Source organism: Myotis lucifugus, unplaced genomic scaffold, assembly GCF_000147115.1.
Source record: "Myotis lucifugus unplaced genomic scaffold, Myoluc2.0 scaffold_1656, whole genome shotgun sequence".
NCBI classification, from domain to species: domain Eukaryota; kingdom Metazoa; phylum Chordata; class Mammalia; order Chiroptera; family Vespertilionidae; genus Myotis; species Myotis lucifugus.
In genome coordinates, this window is record NW_005872704.1 from 19,344 (window position 1) to 40,269 (window position 20,926).

General features: G+C 61.7%; 1 protein-coding gene across 1 annotated transcript in view; it reads left to right on the plus strand.

Annotated features, from left to right (window-relative positions):
- The window catches only part of OLFML2B (olfactomedin like 2B), a 23,270-nt gene extending 2,814 nt beyond the window's left edge, over positions 1-20,456 (plus strand). Inside the window, 7 exon segments of the mRNA XM_023748678.1 lie at positions 715-896; positions 1,085-1,384; positions 10,240-10,419; positions 13,707-13,991; positions 15,377-15,626; positions 18,775-18,951; positions 19,343-20,456. Of these exon segments, the coding sequence (XP_023604446.1) occupies positions 715-896; positions 1,085-1,384; positions 10,240-10,419; positions 13,707-13,991; positions 15,377-15,626; positions 18,775-18,951; positions 19,343-19,941 (1,973 nt within the window). The 3' untranslated portion in view covers positions 19,942-20,456.
- Positions 20,457-20,926: the final 470 nt, after the last annotated feature.

Here is a 20,926-nt window from a genome sequence, read left to right on the forward strand (position 1 = left end):
TTAGCCTTTACGCAGTTGGTCACCTTTCAGCACCGACATCCAGGGGAGGCTGGTGAAGAGCCACGTTCTGCTTCATCTTTGCCAATGAAGCCAGGGAGGCGGGGCCTGGGGGCAGCTCCTGCTCATCTGCCAATGGAGCCAGGGAGGCCGGGCTGGGGGCAGCTGCCAGGCCAGCAGCTAAGGAACGTGGCCCGCAGGCCCACCAGGGGCGGCCTCATCTGGCTCCCGGCCTCCGGGAGGTGGGAGGAGCTGGGTCTGGGAGTCAGACGACGGTTCCGGTCATCGCTCAGGTGACTCCCTTGTCTGGCCGAGTCCCCTGAACGCACAGTGGGGACGTCTTCCCTGCGGATCGGCCCGAGCGCTGGTGACAGCCGTTGAGAGTGTGGGCACCGCCTGGACGCGTGCTGCGCAGTGACTGCCCGTAAGGTGCCGCTGGCGTTTAACAGGCAGCGAGTGACCCCGCTCAGCCCGCCCCTCGGAGCCGACGCTCTGCCCTGAAGCTCGTGTCTGGACGAAGGCACCGTCCGGCTGTAGGATGGGGCGCTGGGGCCCCTGGAACGGGCAGCAGAACTTCCTACCAGGAAGCGAAACATCATCACAGCAGAGATCCGACCCCTCCGCGGCCCGGCCCCGGGGTCGCTGGCGGCACCGGTGGGAGGACGGAGACCTCGTACACAGGTTCTGTCTGACTCGAGGCTGGGGCTGGTGGGGCAGAGGTGCAGACCGGCGTCCAGCAGGCTGTGCTGGGGGCCTCAGCAGGAGGCTCCGGCGAAGCACCTGCCTTCTGCCCGCGCCTGCCCCCCGAGCCCGGGATGTGCCAGGGCCGTGGCCTCCTTCCCCTGGAGGACCTGAGGCTTCGGTGCCCGTCCAGCTGGACCTCAGAGTGGGGTCACAAGGCACTTTCCCGCCAGGGCCGGTGCTCTCAGTGCGAGGAACACACGCTGCCTCCAGGGCTCTCAGCAGCCGGGGGCGCCCCAGGGCAGCGTGCCAGGGCCGCATGCACAGGTACTGAGGCTCCAGCCACCCCACTGGGTGTCCACAGACCCCGCCGGGCAGATGCTGTGCTAACTGACAGGACTGACAGCCTAGGAGGAAAGACAGACGACGGAGCTTCACCAGGGTCCCAGCAGGCGGGTACACTCACGCCAATGCGTCTGCCTGCGTGGCTGCCAAGACAAATGCCACCTCTGAGGCCACCTCTCAGTCCCTGGGGTTTCCCTGTGGGCTCGCCCTGGTCCGTTGGCCTAGCCCTAGACTAACCTGCCCTGTTCCGCAGCTCGCCACCATCATAGACATGCTGGAGGGCGCGTTCTATGGCCTGGACCTCCTGAAGCTGCATTCGGTCACCAGCAAGCTGGTGGGGCGAGTGGACAAACTGGAGGAGGTAAGGAGCATGCTGGGTCTCCGGTCTCCGTGTCTTTCTCCTGACCAAGCCCAAAGTGTATCAAACTTCCCAGTGTTTTGACAGAAGACACATTGCTGGTGACCAAGAGAACCAGTGAAATGTAATATCATTACCTTCTTTTCCATGCAGAAGAACCATATACCCATGTGGCTATAGAGCAGAGGCCTGTGCTCCAGGGCACCAGGGTCCCAGGTCTCAGCCAGCACCTGGCCGGGCTAGATGCTCATCAGCCATCTGCTTGGGGAGCAGCTGGCCTCGGCAGCTGGCGGCTCCGCCCAGGCCGGCTGCCGTCTCTCAACTGTGGTCAGAGGGACGGGGCCTCGTCCTGCCTGTGCTGACAGTCTGGACACCCGCTGCTCTGGGGGCTGGAGACAGCTGCCAGCCGGGGTGGCTGTCCCTGCCCACCTGGTCCTCGATGGGTCCTGGAGGGCTTGGAGTAGGGGGAGGGCAGGCTGAGCTACCAGCCCTGCCCCGGGGTCCAGGGGCCCCACGCGGGCTCACGTCACTCCCACAAGGAAGCCTGCTCCCTTCACCCAGGCCCTACCGGCTCCCGGAGCGGGGCCCTCAGCCTGCTGCATGCCGGGGCTCCAGCTGCCAGGCAGCGTGGCCTCCTCCATGGCTCGGGTCCCCCCCTCTCCCTGCCCCCGAGGGCCCCTCCCTCCGCCTCGCCCACAGCTGCCAAGCTGCAGCCTCACCATTGTCCTGCCCAGGCCTGGGGAGAAGGCAGGTGTCATCTCCTGCTTTTCCAGTGGGGCCAAGAGGCCGCCTCTGCCTGTGCCGGTGTCGCCCCTGGTCTCTAAAGAGCACCTTCCGCACGCCGCCTGCTCCTGCTGTACCCACTCACCTTCCCCAGGTCCCCACACTTCGGCTTAGCCTCAGCCGGGCATGCACACACCTGTCCCGCCGCTGGACGAGGTCAGACAGTCTCCACCAGCCTTGGACCCCAGGGCCACCACATCCAGTCCCCTTGCCCGGCAACCCTGCCTCATTCTCACACTTCCTCCCCCCGAGGGGCGTCTGTGCACAGGCCCCCAGCACCTGCCACCTGTTCTGTGCACACCTTCCTGCCCCTGCGGGGCCTCACCCAGGGATCCTCAGCAGGGACCAGGGGACGCTCGCCCCGCCAGATAGGCCCCCACAGCACCGCGTGGCCCGTGACCAGCCGCACACCCCGTACTCGTCACGGCCCCGGCTGTGCCTGAGGAGGAGGTCATGGGCCCTCCCTCTGCCAGGTGAGATCAAGAGTGAGATCAAGAGTGCCCGTGGGGGGCATCCCCAGCCCCTGAGAAGTGCCCCACATAGGCCCTGGGGAGGAGGGGACTGAGCCAGGGAGGAGACCAGGGCGAGGCTGACTGGGGGCGGCTGATGGGTGATGCCCTGCAGCCTGGCATTTATTTAGGTGGTGGACAGGCTCTGCCGTTCCCGTGAGGGGTGACCTCTGCCGCCTTCTGGGCTCTGGGGGCCGGCTGCCTCCATCCTGCCCTGTGCAAACCCAGAGACGGGCTCCTCACCGGCCCGAGGGGCACCGAGGACTACAGATCAGTGCGGGGGCCTCCAGGGGCCCAGCGACCCAAGATGGGGGCCCTGCCAGCACATGGCAACGCCGCCTCAGGCTGCCAGGAGCGTGAGCCTTGTGTGGGTAATGAGGCGACTGAGGCCACGCCACTGGGGTGCCAGTGGAGCCCTGGGCCCTGTGGGCAGGAAAGGGACACACCTCGGTGCCCCCAGGATGTGCACTGACTGTGGGAGGGTCAGCACCCGCATCGGCCACGTCACCTGACTCACTGTTTTCCTGGGTGGACCCTTGTGCTTCATCTGCTTCTTGCAAACTTCCCCTCCCAGGGGGGACGTCACAGAGCGGGGTCCTCCTTGGCCTGGCTGACCACTGGCCCCTCACAGAGTGCACTGGTGATGCAGCGCGTCACACCAGACCCGCGGCCACAGAGACACTGGGCCGCTCTCCAGAGGTGCGCACCGAGGTACAGCCCCCCAAATCCACCAGGACCTTTCTGTCCTTCCCCGGCAGCTTGGCCTGCCCCACCGCCCGGCCCAGGCCCCTGCCCGGCTCAAGACCCACTGCCCGGCTCAGGCCCCTGCCCGGCCGAGGTACAGCCCCCCAAATCCACCAGGACCTTTCTGTCCTTCCCCGGCAGCTTGGCCTGCCCCACCGCCCGGCCCAGGCCCCTGCCCGGCTCAAGACCCACTGCCCGGCTCAGGCCCCTGCCCGGCTCAAGCCCCACCACCCAGCTCAGGCCCCACCGCCAGGCTCAGGCCCCTGCCCGGCTCAGGCCCTACCACCCAGCTCAGGCCCCTGCCCGGCTCAGGCAGCTGCAGTCCCTCCATATGAAGAGCACCTGGGCTTGCTGGGAGGCAGCTCGGATCACAGGCTCTCTAACCAGCTTCCTTGGCGGGTGGCACCTGCTGCTGGCCTCTGGACCGACTCAAGCAGCCAGGATACCCTCCCTGTCCACGCTGGTGTCCTCCGAGCTGCTCAAGAGCTGGCTGAGTTCTTAGAGATCCAGGGAGCCAGCAGGCCAAGGGGCTGGGCTCCACTCTGCCATTTGTTGTTGTGTTTTTTTAATCTTTTTTCTTTTTAAATCTTTATTGTTCAGATTACATTTGTTCCTCTTTTTTCCCCCCATAACTCCCCTCCTCCCAGTTCCCACCCCACCCTCCGCCCTCACTCCCCACCCACTGTCCTCATCCATAGGTGCACGATTTTTGTCCAGTCTCTTCCCACATCTCCCACACCCCTTTCCCCCCCGAGAATAGTCAGTCCATTCCCTTTCTATGCCCCTGATTCTATTATAATCACCAGTTCATTCTGTTCATCAGATTATTTATTCACTTGATTCTTAGATTCACTTGTTGATAGATGCATCTTTGTTGTTCATAATTTGTATCTTTACCTTTTTCTTCTTCCTCTTCTTAAAGGATACCTTTCAGCATTTCATATAATACTGGTTTGGTGGTGATGAACTCCCTTAGCTTTTCCTTATCTGTGAAGCTCTTTATCTGACCTTCAATTCTGAATGATAGCTTTGCTGGATAAAGTAATCTTGGTTGTAGGTTCTTGGCATTCATCACTTTGAATATTTCTTGCCACTCCCTTCTGGCCTGCAAAGTTTCTGTTGAGAAATCAGCTGACAGTCGTATGGGTACTCCCTTGTAGGTAACTGACTGTCTTTCTCTTGCTGCTTTTAGGATTCTCTCTTTGTCTTTTGCTCTTGGCATTTTAATTATGATGTATCTTGGTGTGGTCCTCTTTGGATTCCTTTTGTTTGGGGTTCTCTGCGCTTCCTGGACTTGTAAGTCTATTTCTTTCACCAGGTAGGGGAAGTTTTCTGTCATTATTTCTTCAAATAGGTTTTCAATATCTTGCTGTCTCTCATCTTCTGGCACCCCTGTAATTCAGATGTTGGTACGCTTGAAGTTGTCCCAGAGGCTCCTTACACTATCTTCGTATTTTCGGATTCTTTTTTCATTTTGCTTTTCTGGTTGGGTGTTTTTTGCTTCTTTGCATTTCAAATCTTTGACTTGATTCTTGCGCTCCTCTGGTCTGCTGTTGGGAGTCTGTATAATATTCTTTATTTCAGTCAGTGTATGCTTAATTTCTAGTTGGTTCTTTATCACAACATCGAGGGTCTCATTAGATTTCTTGTAGATCTCATTAAGTTTATTGGCAGTTTCTAGAAAATTATTGAAAGACCTTAAAAGTTTGGTTCTGAACTCTATATCCTCCATTGACATTTGTGTCCTGTTTCTTTGTCTCTGCATTTTTTATGCTTTCTTGGTGCACCCCCTAGTGGTCTTTGTGCGCAGTCTTGTTGTAGTTAAGCCTTGATTGTTGTAGGTAATACTGGGGGTGATTTGACCTCCAGGCCAACTGGCTGTGAGAAACAGCTGTGTCTGCAGTGGGAGAACTTCCGTCCTCTGGGGAGGTGCTAATCTAGCCTTTGCCTGAGGCTATCACGCAAATGCCTTTGTGCAGGGCTTGGCGTGGCGGGTCACACGGGATCAACAGGGCGGGCGGAGCGAACAGTTATGGCTGCTCTCAGTCTAGTCCCCAGAGGCTCTGCTTCTCAGAGTCCCAGCAACCGCTGCAAACCTCGGAGAGAAAGCTGCCCTCGAGTTCCGACCGATGTCAGACAGTCCCGCTTCTCCCGTTTGAGTCTGGGTCCCTAGAGACTTGCCCAGAACTGGAGCTCAGAGCCTGAGACTCCCTCCCTATTGAAACAGACAACCGCGCCCTCAGCCGCCAGCCCGCTCCGCGCACCTCCGCACCTTTGTATTTTCCGCACTGCGCCTCCTCTGAGTCTCGGTAGGCTGTTCTCTTTCCTTCTAGTTGAAGAATTTCCCCTCAGCCAGCCTTCCTGTGGTTCTGGGTGATGTCCGTTCCGTCTTTTAGTTGTATTTTTGAAGTGGTTGTGCGAGGCAGCAGTCTTGGTTCTCTCCTTTAATCTTTATAGTTGAGAGTATTACAGATGTCCTCCTTTGCCCCCCTCCACCCGGTTCCTAACCTGCCCCAGGCCTTCACCCCCTACTGCCGGTGTCTATAGGTAAGATCTTTGGTTAATCTCTTCTCGCCCCTCCCCCCTTCCCTCTGAGAATCGTCAGTCTGTTCCATGTTTCCATATCTCTGATTCTATTTTATGCACCAGCTTATTTTATTCATTAGATTTCTTGCTCATTTATTTTGATTTTTAGATTCAATTGTTATAGATATGTATTTACTGTCATTTTATTGTTCATATTTTTAATCTTCTTCTTAAAAAATACCCTTCACATTTCATATAATACTGGTTTGGTGGTGATGAACTCCTTCAGCTTTTCCTTGTCTGCGAAGCTCTTTATCTGACCCTCAATTCTAAATGAGAGCTTTGCTGGGTAAAGTAATCTTGGTTGTAGGTTCTCACTATTCATCACTTTGAATATTTCTTGCCCCTCCCTTCTGGCCTGCATAGTTTCTGTTGAGACATCAGCTGACAGTCGTATGGGCACTCCCTTGTAGGTAACTAACTGTTTTTCTCTTGCTGCTTTTAAGATTCTTTCTTTGTCTTAAACCCTTGTCATTTTAATTATGATGTGTCTTGGTGCGGGCCTCTTTGGGTTCCTCTTGTTTGGGGTTCTCTGCGCTTCCTGGACTTGTATGTCTATTTCTTTCATCAGGTAGGGGAAGTTTTCTGTCATTTTTTCTTCAAATAGGTTTTCAATATCTTGCTCTCTCTCTCTTCTCCTTCTGGCACCCCCATAATGGACATGTTGGTATGCTCCTTACACTATCTTCATTTTTTTTTTCTTTTTGCTCTTCTGATTGGGTGTTTTTGCTTCCTCATATTCCACATCGTTGATATGATTCTCAGAATTCTCTACTCTACTATTGAATCCCTGAAAGTGATTCTTTATTTTAGTTAGTGTAGGCTTCATTTCTGATTGGTCCTTTTTCATATCTTTGACTTTCTCACTAAGATCCTTGAAAGTCTCATGAAGATCCATGAGTAACCTTATACCCATGGTCTAGGCCCTGACCCGCGGCCCTCTCTGGGGCCAGCCCTGCAACCATGAACTCTGTATCCAAAAGTTTGCTTTCTTCCATTTCTGTCATTTGTGGCATGTTTTGTTGTCTCCCCATGTTGACGCTTCCCTGTGTTTGCTTCCATGTATTAGGTAGAGCCTGCTATGTCTCCTGGAATTGGGAGAGTGGCCTTGTGAAGTATGTGTCCTGTAGGGCCCAGTGGCTCAGCCTCCCCAGTCGCCTGAGCTGGGAGCTCTAGGTGCGCCCCTGTGTGGGCTGTGTGCACTGCCTTGTAGTTGAGTCTTGATTGCTGTTGGCATCACTGGGAGGAATTGACCTCCAGGCCAATTGGCTGTGAGGATCAGCTGCGACTATAGTAGAAGAGCAGCTGTGCAGGGGACACCCCTATGGAGCAGGACTTGCTTCAGTGGGGCTTTGGTGCTCACTGAGTCTGCCCCTTGAGTGGTCGCTTATAGACGTGTAGAGTAGTAATTGGCTATGGTTGAAGCTGTCCACTGGGTGCACTGGCTCTAGGGCCTCCAGGGAGGTACAAAGTCAGCCACTGCCTGGGGCCACCCCGCAGGAACTACTTGTATTGGGCATGGAGCTGCCCAGGTGAAGCCCAGCTGTGAAGCAAGACAGGCTCCTACTAGTGCAGGGACTTGGGCCTCTTGCTGATAGGAATGGGGTGCACTGACACCAGCTGCCTCTTTCTTAAGAGGTTTCAGCAAAGCCTGAAGCCTGAGCTAGGACAGGCCATTCATATGCAAAAGCCACTGCAAACAGGTTGGGCAGGTTGCAAATTGGATGGGGCAGGGTCTCTGGGAATCACCAGGACGGAGCAAACAGATATTACCCCTGCCAGTCAGCCCTGCAACCAGAGAGGTCCCAGCACAGCAACAATGACCCCTGTGAGCACCTCCATCTGGGAGAAAGCTGCCCCAGGTTCCTACCCTGATGCCAGACAGTCCAGTTCCTCCCCGTATCTGTCTGGGCCCCCCAAAGCCACTGCCCTGCGCCGGAGCTCAGAGGAAGCGGGACCTTGTAAGTTCATGTGCGGGCCCTTTAAGAGGAACACCTAGAACTCCAGCAGCCTCTGTGTCACTGAGCCCCAACCCCCTCTTTTACAGCCCAAAGTCATGGGGACTTCTCTTCCCAGCTCTGGGAGCCTGGGCTGGGGTCTGGTGGGGACTGGACCCCTTGCGCCTCACGGGCGGCCTCCGCAGAGACAATCTCCCTCCTGATTTAAAAAATGCCACATGTGGGTGCTGGTCCAGCCAGTCTGTGCCTCCTACCAGTCTCGGTGTGCTTTCTTTAATTTTCTAGTTGTAGGACTTCCATTCAGCCAGATTTCCGGCAGTTTTGGATGCTGGTTGTTCTGTATTTAGCTGTAATTTTGATGTGGTTGTGGGAGGCAGCGAGTACAGGCTTTTTCCTACGCCACCATCTCGGCTCTTCCTCTGACACTTGTTTTGAAAGGTCCTCAGGCTAATCGCCTCCTTGCTCCGGGCCTCCATGTCCTCACCTTGCAATGAAAGGTTAGGCTTGAGCTGTGGGGTCCAGGCCAGCTCTAACCTTCTATGAAAACTCACAGCCACTCACATGAACTCGTTGACTCACCGTAACAGCCACAGGGAAACTGCCAGGACTTCCCCGTTCACATGTGGACGCTGGTCTGGCAACAGCCATGGGCCAGGAATCCACTCTCCTAATGGGGGTCACTCCCTGTCAAGAGTGACCCACCCCAGAGAGATGGCTCACTCTGGACCTGAAACAAGACCTCTTTCCCACGGGCTCTTGTCCGCACAGTGAGTTCCGTGCAATCAGAGAGGCTGCGTGGGTGCGCCCGGGGGACCCCGAGCCCTCCCACGGCCACGCGTGGCCAGCCCTGCAGGAGCCCACACCAGGTGTCTGTGTCACCCCCCCCGGGCTCCTGACTTCCCTCTAGGACACAGCCTCATCGCAGGCTGCCTCGTCTGTGTGTCAAAGAAAGACAGGAAGCAAATCCGGCTCCACCTCACCTGCTGGCTGCCCCTGCACACGGCCTAGGCCCTAGGCCAGTGATGGCGAACCTATGACACGCGCGTCAGAGGTGACACACGAACTCATTTTTTTGGTTGATTTTTCTTTGTTAAATGACATTTAAATATATAAAATAAATATCAAAAATATAAGTCTTTGTTTTACTATGGTTGCAAAGATCAAAAAATTTCTATATGTGACACGGCACCAGAGTTAAGTTAGGGCTTTCAAAATGCTGACACGCCGAGCTCAAAAGGTTCGCCATCACTGCCCTAGGAGGACAGAGCATGGGCAGTTCAGAGGCTCATGAGAACCTTAGAAGCGGCCAGAGTGGGACAAAGTGAACCGCAGTGCAGCTCAGGGCTCTAAACTCAGAGGAGAAAGGGCACCTCGGAGCCTGTCCACAGCTGCCTGTGACTCAGACCCCGCGGCGCCACCCCCTCGGGAAGGGCCCCTGCTGCCCGGTCCACGCCCCTCCTGGGCCCTGGGCCTGCACAGGTGCCATGCCCAGAGCTCCTCTTCCCCCTGCGTGTGGCCTCCCTCCAGTGGGAGTTGTCCTCTCCTCCCCTCCCCAGGATGAGCTCCCAGGGGTACTCAGTGCCTTTCTTTCTGCCACACTTGACCTTAAACACACGATTCGGTTGGGAAAGCCAGGCTCCAGTGGGGCTGCTGGAGCCAAGCATCAGAAATATTGCCTGGGACCCGGGACCTGGGGCCTGGGATGTGGGACCAGGGGCCTGGGATGTGGGACCAGGGGCCTGGGATGTGGCCTGGGATGTGGGCCTGGGATGTGGGCCTGGGATGTGGGGCCTGGGATGTGGGACCAGGGGCCTGGGATGTGGGGCCTGGGATGTGGGCCTGGGATGTGGGACCAGGGGCCTGGGATGTGGGCCTGGGATGTGGGGCCTGGGATGTGGGCCTGGGATGTGGGGCCTGGGATGTGGGCCTGGGATGTGGGGCCTGGGATGTGGGCCTGGGATGTGGGGTCTGGGATGTGGGCCTGGGATGTGGGACCAGGGGCCTGGGATGTGGGATGTGGGGCCTGGGATGTGGGGCCTGGGATGTGGGACCAGGGGCCTGGGATGTGGGATGTGGGGCCTGGGATGTGGGCCTGGGATGTGGGACCCAAGTCCTGGGGCCTGGACGGCTCCTCAGCGCAGGCTGGACACACTCAGGGCCCAATGGCTTCTGGGCCGGTGTCCAGCCGGCCTGGCAGTTCTGTGCTCTGAGCAGATGGCAGCACCTCCTGCTGGTCTTCAGCGCAGTGATGAACCACTTTTTAAATGTTTTCTCTCAGGAAGTTTCTAAAAACCTCACCAAGGAAAACGAGCAAATCAAAGAGGACGTGGAGGGAATTCGTGCCGAGATGAGCAAGCGCGGCAAGAACTGCTCCCGGGACGCGGCAGCCGGGCTCCCGGAGGCGGGGGCAGGCTCCACCCTGCAGAGGGATGCGGCCGCGGCCTACGCCCACCCCGAGGTACCGTCCCTCCCCCAGCATGAGCGCCTGGCAGGTGCACCGCGCTGATCCCATCCTGTCGCAGGCCGGGTCCCTGTCGTCCCTCGGCACCTCTGAGGCCCAGAGAGGGCCGCGGGTCAGTGTTGAGGGCAGGACTCCGCTGGCACGCGGGCCGGGCCGGTGAGGAGCCAGAGCCAGGAGAGCTCGCAGTCGCCCTGGCTCAGCGGGAAGTGGCGGTGGGGGTCTCAGCACACGGTCACCCGTGTAACGGACACTGTCTGATGCGACTTGATCGACATCCAACCACCCACTTGTTTCAAAGTTCCTCCCATTTGCGACCCGTTTGCTCCGGCTTCAGTTCCTACGTTGGTTCATGTGCTGGGGGTGACACGTGATACCATTTAATGTGTCAGGTTGCCCCCTAAATGGATGACCAAGAAACAGCATTAACTTGGAGGCTCACCTGAGTGAGTGGAGGAGGCAGCGGGTAACGGGTGCAGACTCCGCCAGGGCCAGGGCAGCGGTGGGAGGTGCTGGCCCCTGGAGGGCAGCCGTGACAGCCGCCTCACGCCAGGTGGATGGCAGAGGGATTCTAGGTGCACCACGCAGGGGCCTCCCCCAGGCAGCCAGGCGGGGTGTGGGCGGGGCAGGGCCGAGGCTGCGGTCACCTGGGAGGGCTGGGCGGCCTTGTCCATAGGACGCTGCTGCCTGGGTCGCTCATCCCCCGGCCTGGGACTTGGAGGAAGAGCAGCTCCTTCAGGGGTGCCGGGTGGGCAGCGCCGCGGTTTGGGGAACCGGGCACATGTGCTCCGAGGGCAGGACAGCAGTCAGCTTAGCCCTGTGGACAGTATGGCGCCTGCACCCTGCCCAGTGCGTGACTCAGAACAAACCCGTTCCAAACCAGAGAACAGGGATGAGGAAGGCCTCTCGTTTCCTGGCTTTGCCCGTGACGACTGCTTGATGCTTTGGGGAAGTATCATATTCCTTCAACCATCACATACATCCCCATGTCGGGGCCCGACGTGCTGCTGCTGGGCAGTGCCTGCTCTGCCTGCTGGGCCGCTGGAGCAGGTCTGAGCTCGGAACCCCAGGGGAGGACGTTTGGGCTGGAAGAGAACCTGGGGGCACCTCCGTGGCCCTGGGCGCCCCCGCCCGCTTGCTGCCCAGTGTGGGCTGCTGCCGCCCCTGGCCCTGCCCCAGCGGCCAGGCTGAGCTCGCCACGGTCTCGGTGACGCATCGTGTGGTGTGAACCAGCTCAGGTTTCCTGAGGGCAAACAGCAAACCAGCCAGACTCCCAAATCCCTCCTTGCTCAGCAGAGGCCTGTCCCCCCCAAGGCCCAGTCATCACACTGCGGTCAGCACAGTCCACCCAACCCGCTGTGGGGACAGAGCCAGGACCCCGAGGGAGGGGCCCAGCTGGGCTCGTCCTCTCTCACCCGCCCCTTCAATGAGCCCGGCTGAGGGGACCATTGTAGACGATTCTCGGCTTCTCAGAAGGGGCGGCGGGGGCGCAGTCGGGAGGCCTCTCGCCAAGAAGGTCCTGGCCTGGAGGTGGTGAGGGCTCTGGGCGCGGGCGGGAGAGGGGACAGCCAGACGCCAGGAACTGAAATCACACGCAGAGTCTTGGATAACGGATGAGGGAACCACGGCGGCCCGAGGCCTGTGCCAGGAATGCAGGGGTGACGCTTTCTGGCCGGGCCAGTGCGAGGTCGTGCTCTTCCCCGCGGCTCCCAGAGGGCGCCGAGCCCTGCCCGCCCCTCAGAGCCCGGAATTAAAGTCGCTCCTGAGGCTTGCCCCGGGGGGACGGGGCTTTTGAGATGCAGAGGGCACCTGGGCCCAGCGATACAGGGGGCAGCCGCCTGACCAGCGGAGGCTGTGGACTCAGGAGCCCCGCAGCCTCTGACTGGCTGGCATTGGACCAGACGGCCGCTCGGCCCGGCGCCCCCTGAAGCGAGCGCGGTGCCGGCCTGCGGAGCGGTGGTGAGACAGACGCAGGGCATGTCTGACCTCACGAGGTGCTCACGAAAACGTCGCCCTGGCACCTCTGGTCCTGACTCCCAGGTCCCCTCCACAGCCAGAGACAGGAGGCGGGGCGGCAGGAGCAGGTGGGTGCCTCTCAGGCCCCAGCCGGACCCTGCCTTCCAGGGCTCGGTCTCTTCGTGCCGGCAGGCAGGGCGCGTGTCTGTGGCTGGGAGGGCCCAGCCTCCTCCAGGCCAGACCTTAGTCAGCAGAGAGGCCTCCTGGGCAGCGAGGCGGTGCCGCCAGCAGCTCAGTGACTCTGAGGCCGCTCTGCCCCTCAGGCGCAGGCATCTGGGGCAGAGGCTTGTTTCCAAGTGGCTCTGCTCTCGCACCGCCGCCCGCCTGACGGGCCCCGGGGGACGGGCCGTGCCTCCTCTTGGGAGGGGCCTTTTGGGGCTTCAGTGGCTGAGAGCAGGGCTGGGCCACACCCCGAGGTCCCCACCACCTCCTGGATGGGCCACTGCCCTCAGGAGCGGGAGCCCCGGGGCCCTGATTTTGAGTGCACTGGCCCCGGCCCTGCTCAGGAGCCTGTGTGCCTGCCTCCTGATCCGTGAGTGGGCTGACGCCCCAGTCCTGCCTCGGAGGAGCCACGAGGGGAGTGAGCTGGCCACGGTGTCGAGACAGGAGCCCTGGCTCTGAGACGAAGGCTGAGTCTGTCCTTGCTGTTGCCTGGGCTCCAGTGCTGCCCCACCTGACCTGCCGCTGTGTCCCCTGAGCCTGACCGGTGGCCTGGCCTCCCTGTGTCCCCTGAGCCTGACCGGTGGCCTGGCCTCCCCCTGTCCCCTGAGCCTGACGGGTGGCCTGGCCTCCCCCTGTACCCTGAGCCTGACGGGTGGCCTGGCCTCCCCCTGTCCCCTGAGCCTGACCGGTGGCCTGGCCTCGCCCTGTCCCCTGAGCCTGACCGGTGGCCTGGCCACTGTGTCCCCTGAGCCTGACGGGTGGCCTGGCCTCCCCCTGTCCCCTGAGCCTGACCGGTGGCCTGGCCACTGTGTCCCCTGAGCCTGACCAGTGGCCTGGCCTCCCCCTGTCCCCTGAGCCTGACCGGTGGCCTGGCCACTGTGTCCCCTGAGCCTGACGGGTGGCCTGGCCTCCCCCTGTCCCCTGAGCCTGACCGGTGGCCTGGCCACTGTGTCCCCTGAGCCTGACGGGTGGCCTGGCCTCCCCCTGTCCCCTGAGCCTGACCGGTGGCCTGGCCTCTCCTGTCCCCTGAGCCTGACCGGTGGCCTGGCCTCTCCTGTTCCCTGAGCCTGACCGGTGGCCTGGCCTCTCTCTGTCCCTCTGAGGAACAGTATGAAGAGAGGTTCCTGCGGGAGGAGACCGTGTCCCAGCACGTCAACTCCATCGAGCTCCTGCGGACGCGGCCACTGGCTCCGCCCGAGCTGGTGCGGCCACAGCAGCCCGTCCAGAGGCAGGTGTCCCTGCGGGGTCGGCCGGCCTCCAAGCCTGCCATCATCCGGGGCATCACCTACTACAAAGCCCAGGACCCCGAGGACGAGAACGACATAGAAGAGCAGCGTGAGTGGGGCCAGCAGGGCTGGGGCCGGGCCGGGCAGCCGTGTCCCCCGGGGCCGAGGGCAGGTCCCTGACCTCACGGGCTTTCAGAAGACCACGTGGCGGCGAGGAGTCACCCTCCTGCCTGCCCTTCCCCGGGCCTGGCCTCCGGCCTGACACACGGCGCTCCCGCCTCTGACTCCCAGAAGCCCTGGCTGTCCCTGGTCTCTCCTGCTTCCTGAACTCTGTGCCCCTCCCCCCGCCCTCCCCTTCCCACACCCCAAAGGGTCCAGTCCGGCTCGTCCCCAGCTCTGCTCACCCAGTTGCTGTCATAGTCCTTTTGTCCATTTTTAACTGTTGTCTTTTTATCATTGATTTGGGGAGGCTGGCGTATTTGGGGACAAGTGCCTTGTCAGTCACATGAGCTGCAAGGCTGTCTCACTGCCTGCGGCCTGCACCTCGGGTGCCTTGATGAGCAGAGATCCACCAGCTCACCCACTAGTTCGTGGGGCCACACCTCTAGTCCCTAGGAAATCTGCTCCCACCTTCCTTCTCCATTCACACCCTGCGCACGCGCCCATTCACTCAGGATAACAACTGGAGTCCGCACGCAGCACCCAAGCCCCCCGCCACCGGCTCCCATGTCCCTCTGCCCTCACCTCCTGCTACCCCCACCTCGAACCCTCCTCTTTGTCCACATCGGCCTCGCAGGCATGTTCCGGCCCCAGGGCCTTTGCACGGCTGCTGTTTCCCCCAGAGCACTCTTCCCTGCAGCTGCCCGGCTCCCTCACGTCCTCAGGCCTCTGCTCATCTCCCTTCCAGCGAGTAGAGCTGACCACTGTACCCATCACGCAGGTCCCCTGCCGCTGCTCCCGGCCCCTCCGCACCCACCAGCTTCTCTCCGTACACTGCCATGTGCACGGCCCGTGTCTACTGTCAGTGTGTCCCTCACTAGGTGGCTCTGGGGGGCAAGGACCTTACTCTGCTCACTGCTGTCTGTGCCATAAACACGGGACGAGTGGACGGATGGGTGGGGCCTGACTTCCTCCCAGGCCCGGGTCCCGGGGGGAAAGCCTGTCGAGGCAGAGGCCTGCGCTCTGCTCCCTCCCACCTTCCTCTATTGGGTCCCTGCACTGGCCCGTTCTCTCCGGAGTCACGTGAGCCTGTTTGCTCCCCAGAAAGAACCAGTTTCTTCAGCGATGACAGCGGAGTGGACTTTGCTGATTGAGGACCCAGCTGCTGAAGACACAAACAGCCCTGCTGCCCACTGTGGGCCCGCAGGGCCGGGCAACCCACCCCGTCACGGCGCTGCTGCGACCACGGGATGTGGTCCCCCCCCGCCCATGGCCCCCGTCCTTCCCCCATGGCCTCAAGGCCCTCCCCCCTCGGCCCCCCCAAGTCCCTACCCGCCTCCTGCCTTCCCGCCGAGCCAGTCCCCCACACCACCGCCAAGCCACTGTCCCTCCAGCCCCCCGGGGGAAGAGGCGCTCCTTCCCACCTCCCACGCGGGCCTCACCCACCCCCGAGGCCCCACACGGCCACCCCACCTCTTCCGGCCCCGGCTGCCCTGCCGGTGGCTCCTGGGGACACACACTCGTCCCCAGTGCCTCCCACCACAGTCAGGACAGACTCCCTGGGGAAGGCCCCCCCTGCTGAGGGCACAGCCCCCGCCAGCCCCACCCTGCACCCGGAGGAGGACGACATCCGGAACGTCATAGGTGAGCGCTCCACCTGCCTGGCCGGGTCCGCTCAGGTGAAAGGCTGAGCCTCGCGATCGTGGGAGCCGGAGGCTCGGGCTGAGCCACAGAGAACGGGCCTGTGTTGTGCCCTTAGCTGCGACCAGCTTCACACCCGGGTCCATGGACCCAGAGGGCCGTCCTTGGTCAAGTGCATGGGAGCCAGTGGGCCACGGCCTGGCTCCACAAGGTCTGCAGCCACGTGCCCGGCACTTCCTGTCCTGGGCTGTGGTGGGCAGTGGCAGTGGGTCTCGGGGACTGGAGTTTGCTGAGGCCCAGCAGGTGAGGCCTCCGGGGGGTGACGGGCCGGACACAGTGGGGGGCCCAGGGGATGGCGCTTTCTTTTCCTCTTCCTGCCGGGGGGTGGGGGGGCGGCAGCTGGCCGTAGCTGGGCCGTCCCTCCACATGGACAGTGTGAGGCTGCATCTGCTCAACTTCTGCAGGATGCCGGGACCTGAGGGAGGCCCATGGCCACCCCGGGGCAGTCCCTGAGCCCAGCGCCCACAGTCCCTTCTGCCATGGAGTGAGCGCCCCGGGCCCCCTTCTCCACCGAGTCACCTTGAGGTGGAGGGACAGTTTGCCCGGAAACAGGAATCTGCCCCTGGGCCTCCGCGGCGGCCCTCACCCGGCTGATGGTGTTTGCCGCCTGGAGCCCCTTCTGTGGCCGCCGTCTCCACCACCCGCCCGGCCTGGCCCCACCCAGGCCTCTGCCCGCCCCTCCCTGGGGGTTGCCACTCGTGGGTTTTCTGGTGTGACCCCAACCGGGTCCTCGGGGCTCTCCGCTCCCTCCAGCAGTTTGGCTGAGAAGCTGAGGACCTGACGCCTGTGGTGTCCTGGCGGCCAGGGCCGCGGTGAGCGGGTGGGAGGGGACATTCTCTCTCGTTGGTCAACGCCCTGTTCAACTAGAGGGACGGCGTGAGGGGGCCCCGCTCCAGGACCGCCCACCGGCGCTGCCTCGTGCATCTTCCGTTTCCCTTAACCCGAGGGGGGAGGTCGCTGTGCGAGTCTGGTTTCCGGAGTCGCCGTTCACTGCCCGTTGCTGTCGAGTGCCCATCGCTGGTGTGGGTGACATTCCCTTTCCAGAACCTTCTCTGCAGGCCCGAGCCTGTGCCTGGCTGCTTCAGACCAGCCGGGCTGCGGGCCCCGTGCCTCTCACGTGGCGTCATCTGGTGGCAGTGGCCCGGCCACTGGGTGCTGCGCGACGGCTGCTGGCTGGGGGACGAGCGCGGTTTTGATTGGGGCTGAGGCGTGCGGCTACGTTAAAAGGAACATCCTATCCCACGGTTTCCAGACCCGATGCTGTGACCTCCCAAAAGGCCGACCCTTTCCTCAGGGAAACTGAAACCAGAGAAATTCCAGAACCGACCTCGGCTGTTTAACGAGCGTCAGGGGGAGCCCGGCTCCAGGCGGGAGGAGAGGCCATGGGCACGGGCCGGGGCTGCGTGGGCGACGCCGGAAGAAGCGGCTGTGCCCGGGGCCCAGGCAGCGGACAGACCGGGAGGTCGGCAGCTCCTGGCTCGGTGGGGCCGGGTCGGAGGAGCAGAGACAGTCGGCATGACAACAGCAGGGCGGCCTGGGTCTCCACAGGCTGGGAAACCCCATGACCGTGATCTGGGGGAGAAAGTCTCCCCCACCCAGCACCAGCCTGGGGAGGGGGTACGCCCTAGGCAGGGACCCTGCTGGGCACCCAGACTAGAAATGCCCTCGTCGCTGCCTAAGTCCCCTGCCCAGCAGCTCCCCTGGCCCCGGGCTCACCTGGACACCTCACGGCCCCTCGAGCCAGGCGTTGCCAGGCGAGGGTGGCATGTGAGCAGTGCCCTCCCTGGAGGGGGCTCACCCCAGGGCACAGGACGCCTGGCTTCCCCGCTGGCTGTTGGGCGTCAGGAGGGAGGTGTTTCCCACCCGAACGTCCATTTTATTGTCGAGCAGATGAGCTCGGTCGGGGGACAAGGCTTCGGCTGGTGGTTCTGCTGATGGTCTTAGGGGGACGGGTCCCTCTCCACTGTCCGGCCAGGGCCTAAGCCCCCTCCAGCTGCCTGCACCCTGCCAACGGCCCCCACTGCGGGGTCCGCCAGGAAACAACCACCGTCCGCTTGCAGCGCCTGGCTGCCCCGTCCTGACCGCGGGGCTCCTTCCTGGACCACTGATGGGGAGCAGAGCCACAGAACAGACTGGGACAGCTTGGAAATGGGGGTGGCCTGGAGTTGTGAGAACCTGGAGCTGAATGTCAGGGAGCAGCTGTCCTGCCCACGGGGCCCGCCTTGGCCCAGCCCTGATGGCGGGTGAGGTGTCCTGTGTCTGGTTGCCAGGCTGGCAGAGTCTGACACCGGCTCTCCACCTGCCTTTCCCCGTCGGCTCAGACGCACGGGTGCAGCACAATGAGCGTGTGCCTGTCATCACGTGTGCCCTCTGTCACGTGTGCTCTCTGTCACGTGTGCTCTCTGTCGTCACATGTGGTCTTGGACATTCAAGCTTTTCAGGCTTTCGCTCGGCCCAGAGCCAGCTTGTCCTCGTGCTGCGAGGCCTCGATTGGGCCCCAGGTTGCTCCAAAGAGCCGCGCGGAGCATTGCTGAGCTGCTGGCCCATGGAGGCAGACTGACCTCAGCAGGAGCCCAGCCCAGAGCAAGCCGCCGCCCGCTCCCCGTGCCCGGCACAGGCTGGAGGATCCAGAGGGCTGGTCTCTGGGCCCCAAACAGCCTGGGCCGAGCCTCTGGGGCAGCTCAGGGGCTGTGGACAGTGCTCCTGGCCACCACAGCGTCCTCGCTCGGGGCACCGTCTTGTTGCCCTGTCCTCACCGAGCCCCAGGGGTCGGCCTGTGCTGGGGGGGCCTGCCGAGATGCAGGGTGCCTGTAAGAGGAGCACCCGGCGCCGTGGGAGAGGCTCTGGCTTCGGGAAAGGACACAGCGAGGCCCACAGGGACGGTTCTGAGGGGAGAAGTCGGAGGCAGCAGCAGCGAGCGCTGGGGATGGCGGCCCGGGAGGCACGGGCGCAGCAGAGGCCGAGCGGAGCGAGGCAGAGAGCGTGGGGCCGGTGACTCGGGGCTGAGCCGGCTCCGGAGTCCAGACTCCAGGAGGAACTAGCCACAGGCTTGGGGGGCTTTCTGCCCTCACCCGACCTCTCTCTCCCTCAGGAAGGTGCAAGGACACGCTGTCCACCATCACCGGGCCCACCACCCAGAACACATATGGGCGGAACGAAGGGGCCTGGATGAAGGACCCGCTGGCCAGCGACGAGCGGATCTACGTGACCGACTCCTCCCACGGCAGCACCCTGGTGGAGTTCAGGAACCTGGAGAACTTCAGACAGGGTGCGTGCGGGCCCGCGGCTCTCCCTCCTCTGTCCTCTGCGCAGTCACGCTGGCCTGGGTGTGCCGTGCACGAGACGGGGCCTTCTCCCCCCACCTCCCCCACGGCCTCAGATCTCACGTCTGCCCTCCCTCACGCCCCTGGGACGGGGGCAGCCTGGAGTCAGGACCTCCTTTCCCCGGCCCTGAGAGCTCGCCACCACGCTCCCCTGGGGCCGAACCTGGGTTCCTGGAGCAGCAGTGAGGCGAGTGGCCAGAGCCATTTCTATGGGACAGATGAGGCTGCTGGGCCGTGAATGTAGAAAGTGGGGGAGCCACGACAGACCAGGGTGCAGACCCCTTGCTCGTCCCCGCACCCTGGGCACCGCATGCTGAGCCCGCCTTGTCCCCGCAGGCCGCTGGAGCAACTCGTACAAGCTGCCCTACAGCTGGGCGGGCACGGGGCACGTGGTGTTCGGGGGCGCCTTCTACTACAGCCGCGCCTTCACCCGCACCCTCATCAAGTACGACCTGCGCCGCCGCTACGTGGCCGCCTGGGCCCTGCTGCCCGACGCCTACGAGGAGGCCACGCCCTGGGGCCGGCAGGGCCCCTCAGACGTGGACTTCGCCGTGGACGAGAACGGGCTGTGGCTCATCTACCCCGCCCTGGACGAAGAGGGCTTCAGCCAGGAGGTGATCGTGCTGAGCAAGCTCAATGCCGCAGACCTGAGCACGCGGAAGGAGACCACGTGGCGCACGGGGCTCCGCCGGAACCTGTACGGCCACTGCTTCGTCATCTGCGGGGTGCTGTACGCCGTGGACAGCCACAACCAGCGCCACGCCAACATCTCCTACGCCTTCGACACCCACACCAACACGCAGATCGTGCCGCGGCTGCTGTTTGAGAACGAGTATTCTTATACCACCCAGATCGACTACAACCCCAAGGACCGGCTGCTCTACGCCTGGGACAATGGCCACCAGGTCACCTACCGCGTCATCTTCGCCTACTGACACCCCGGCCGGAGCAGGTGTGCCCGGGCCACTGCACCTTGTATGTGCATGTGCACGTGTGTGTGCGCATTGCACGTTTGTGTGTGTGCACGAGTGTATGCATGTATGTGTGAATGTGTGTGTGTACATGTGTGCACGTGTGTGTGTGCAGATGGGTAAGTGCTGTTCAAAAAATATATATTATTTTGTATAATGTAAAGTGACAGTTTGGGTCTATTTTTTTATATGGATTGTAGATCAATCCATACATTATGTGCTGGCCTCATCCTCCACAGTTTATATTTTTGTGCAAATGAACTTCTCCTTGGACCAGTGACCACCTTCCTTCGAGCCTCCGCCCCTCTGGCTCCCGCGTCTCAATGGCATGGTCTCCATGTGGGTCTTGTGGCCGAGGCACCTGCAGCGGGAGCGAGGGAGGCAGGAAAGAAGTGCTAAGGGGCAGGAAAAATTATGTGCTGGAGAAGTTTTTAAAACCCAGAAAATGCTTTTTTAAATAAAGAAGGAATTTAAAATGACCCCAGTGCGTTTCTGTTCAGCGCTGATGTCTGTCCGGGGCTGGGCCCTCACGGGGAGAGGCCTCCAGGACGTGGGAGCCTGTTCTTCCCGTCCGTCCTCCCCTCCCCGGGGGAGCTGGTGCTCGCTCTGAAATGCACCGCTGAGCAGTGGGGCCTGGTCCCTGCACCCCCTGAAGCTCGCCATCCACCACTCACTGCTGGTGTGTCCCATAGTCCCCTCCTCACCTGACCCTCCGCCAGGCTTTCCTCCCTCTTCCCCTCCGAGCCAGACGCCTGCTGCCCTCAGGCATGCCCCGTCCTCCAAGTGCACAGACCGGACAGAAAGGGACTCCTGAGGCGATGGGAGGCCAGGCATCGCGCCCCCACGGCCCCACGGCCCCCTCCGTGCGTCCTGCACAGACCTCAGAGGCCTCCCACGACACCCCTCCACGAACAGACCTGAGAAGGATGCCAGTTTCAAAGTTCGGTTT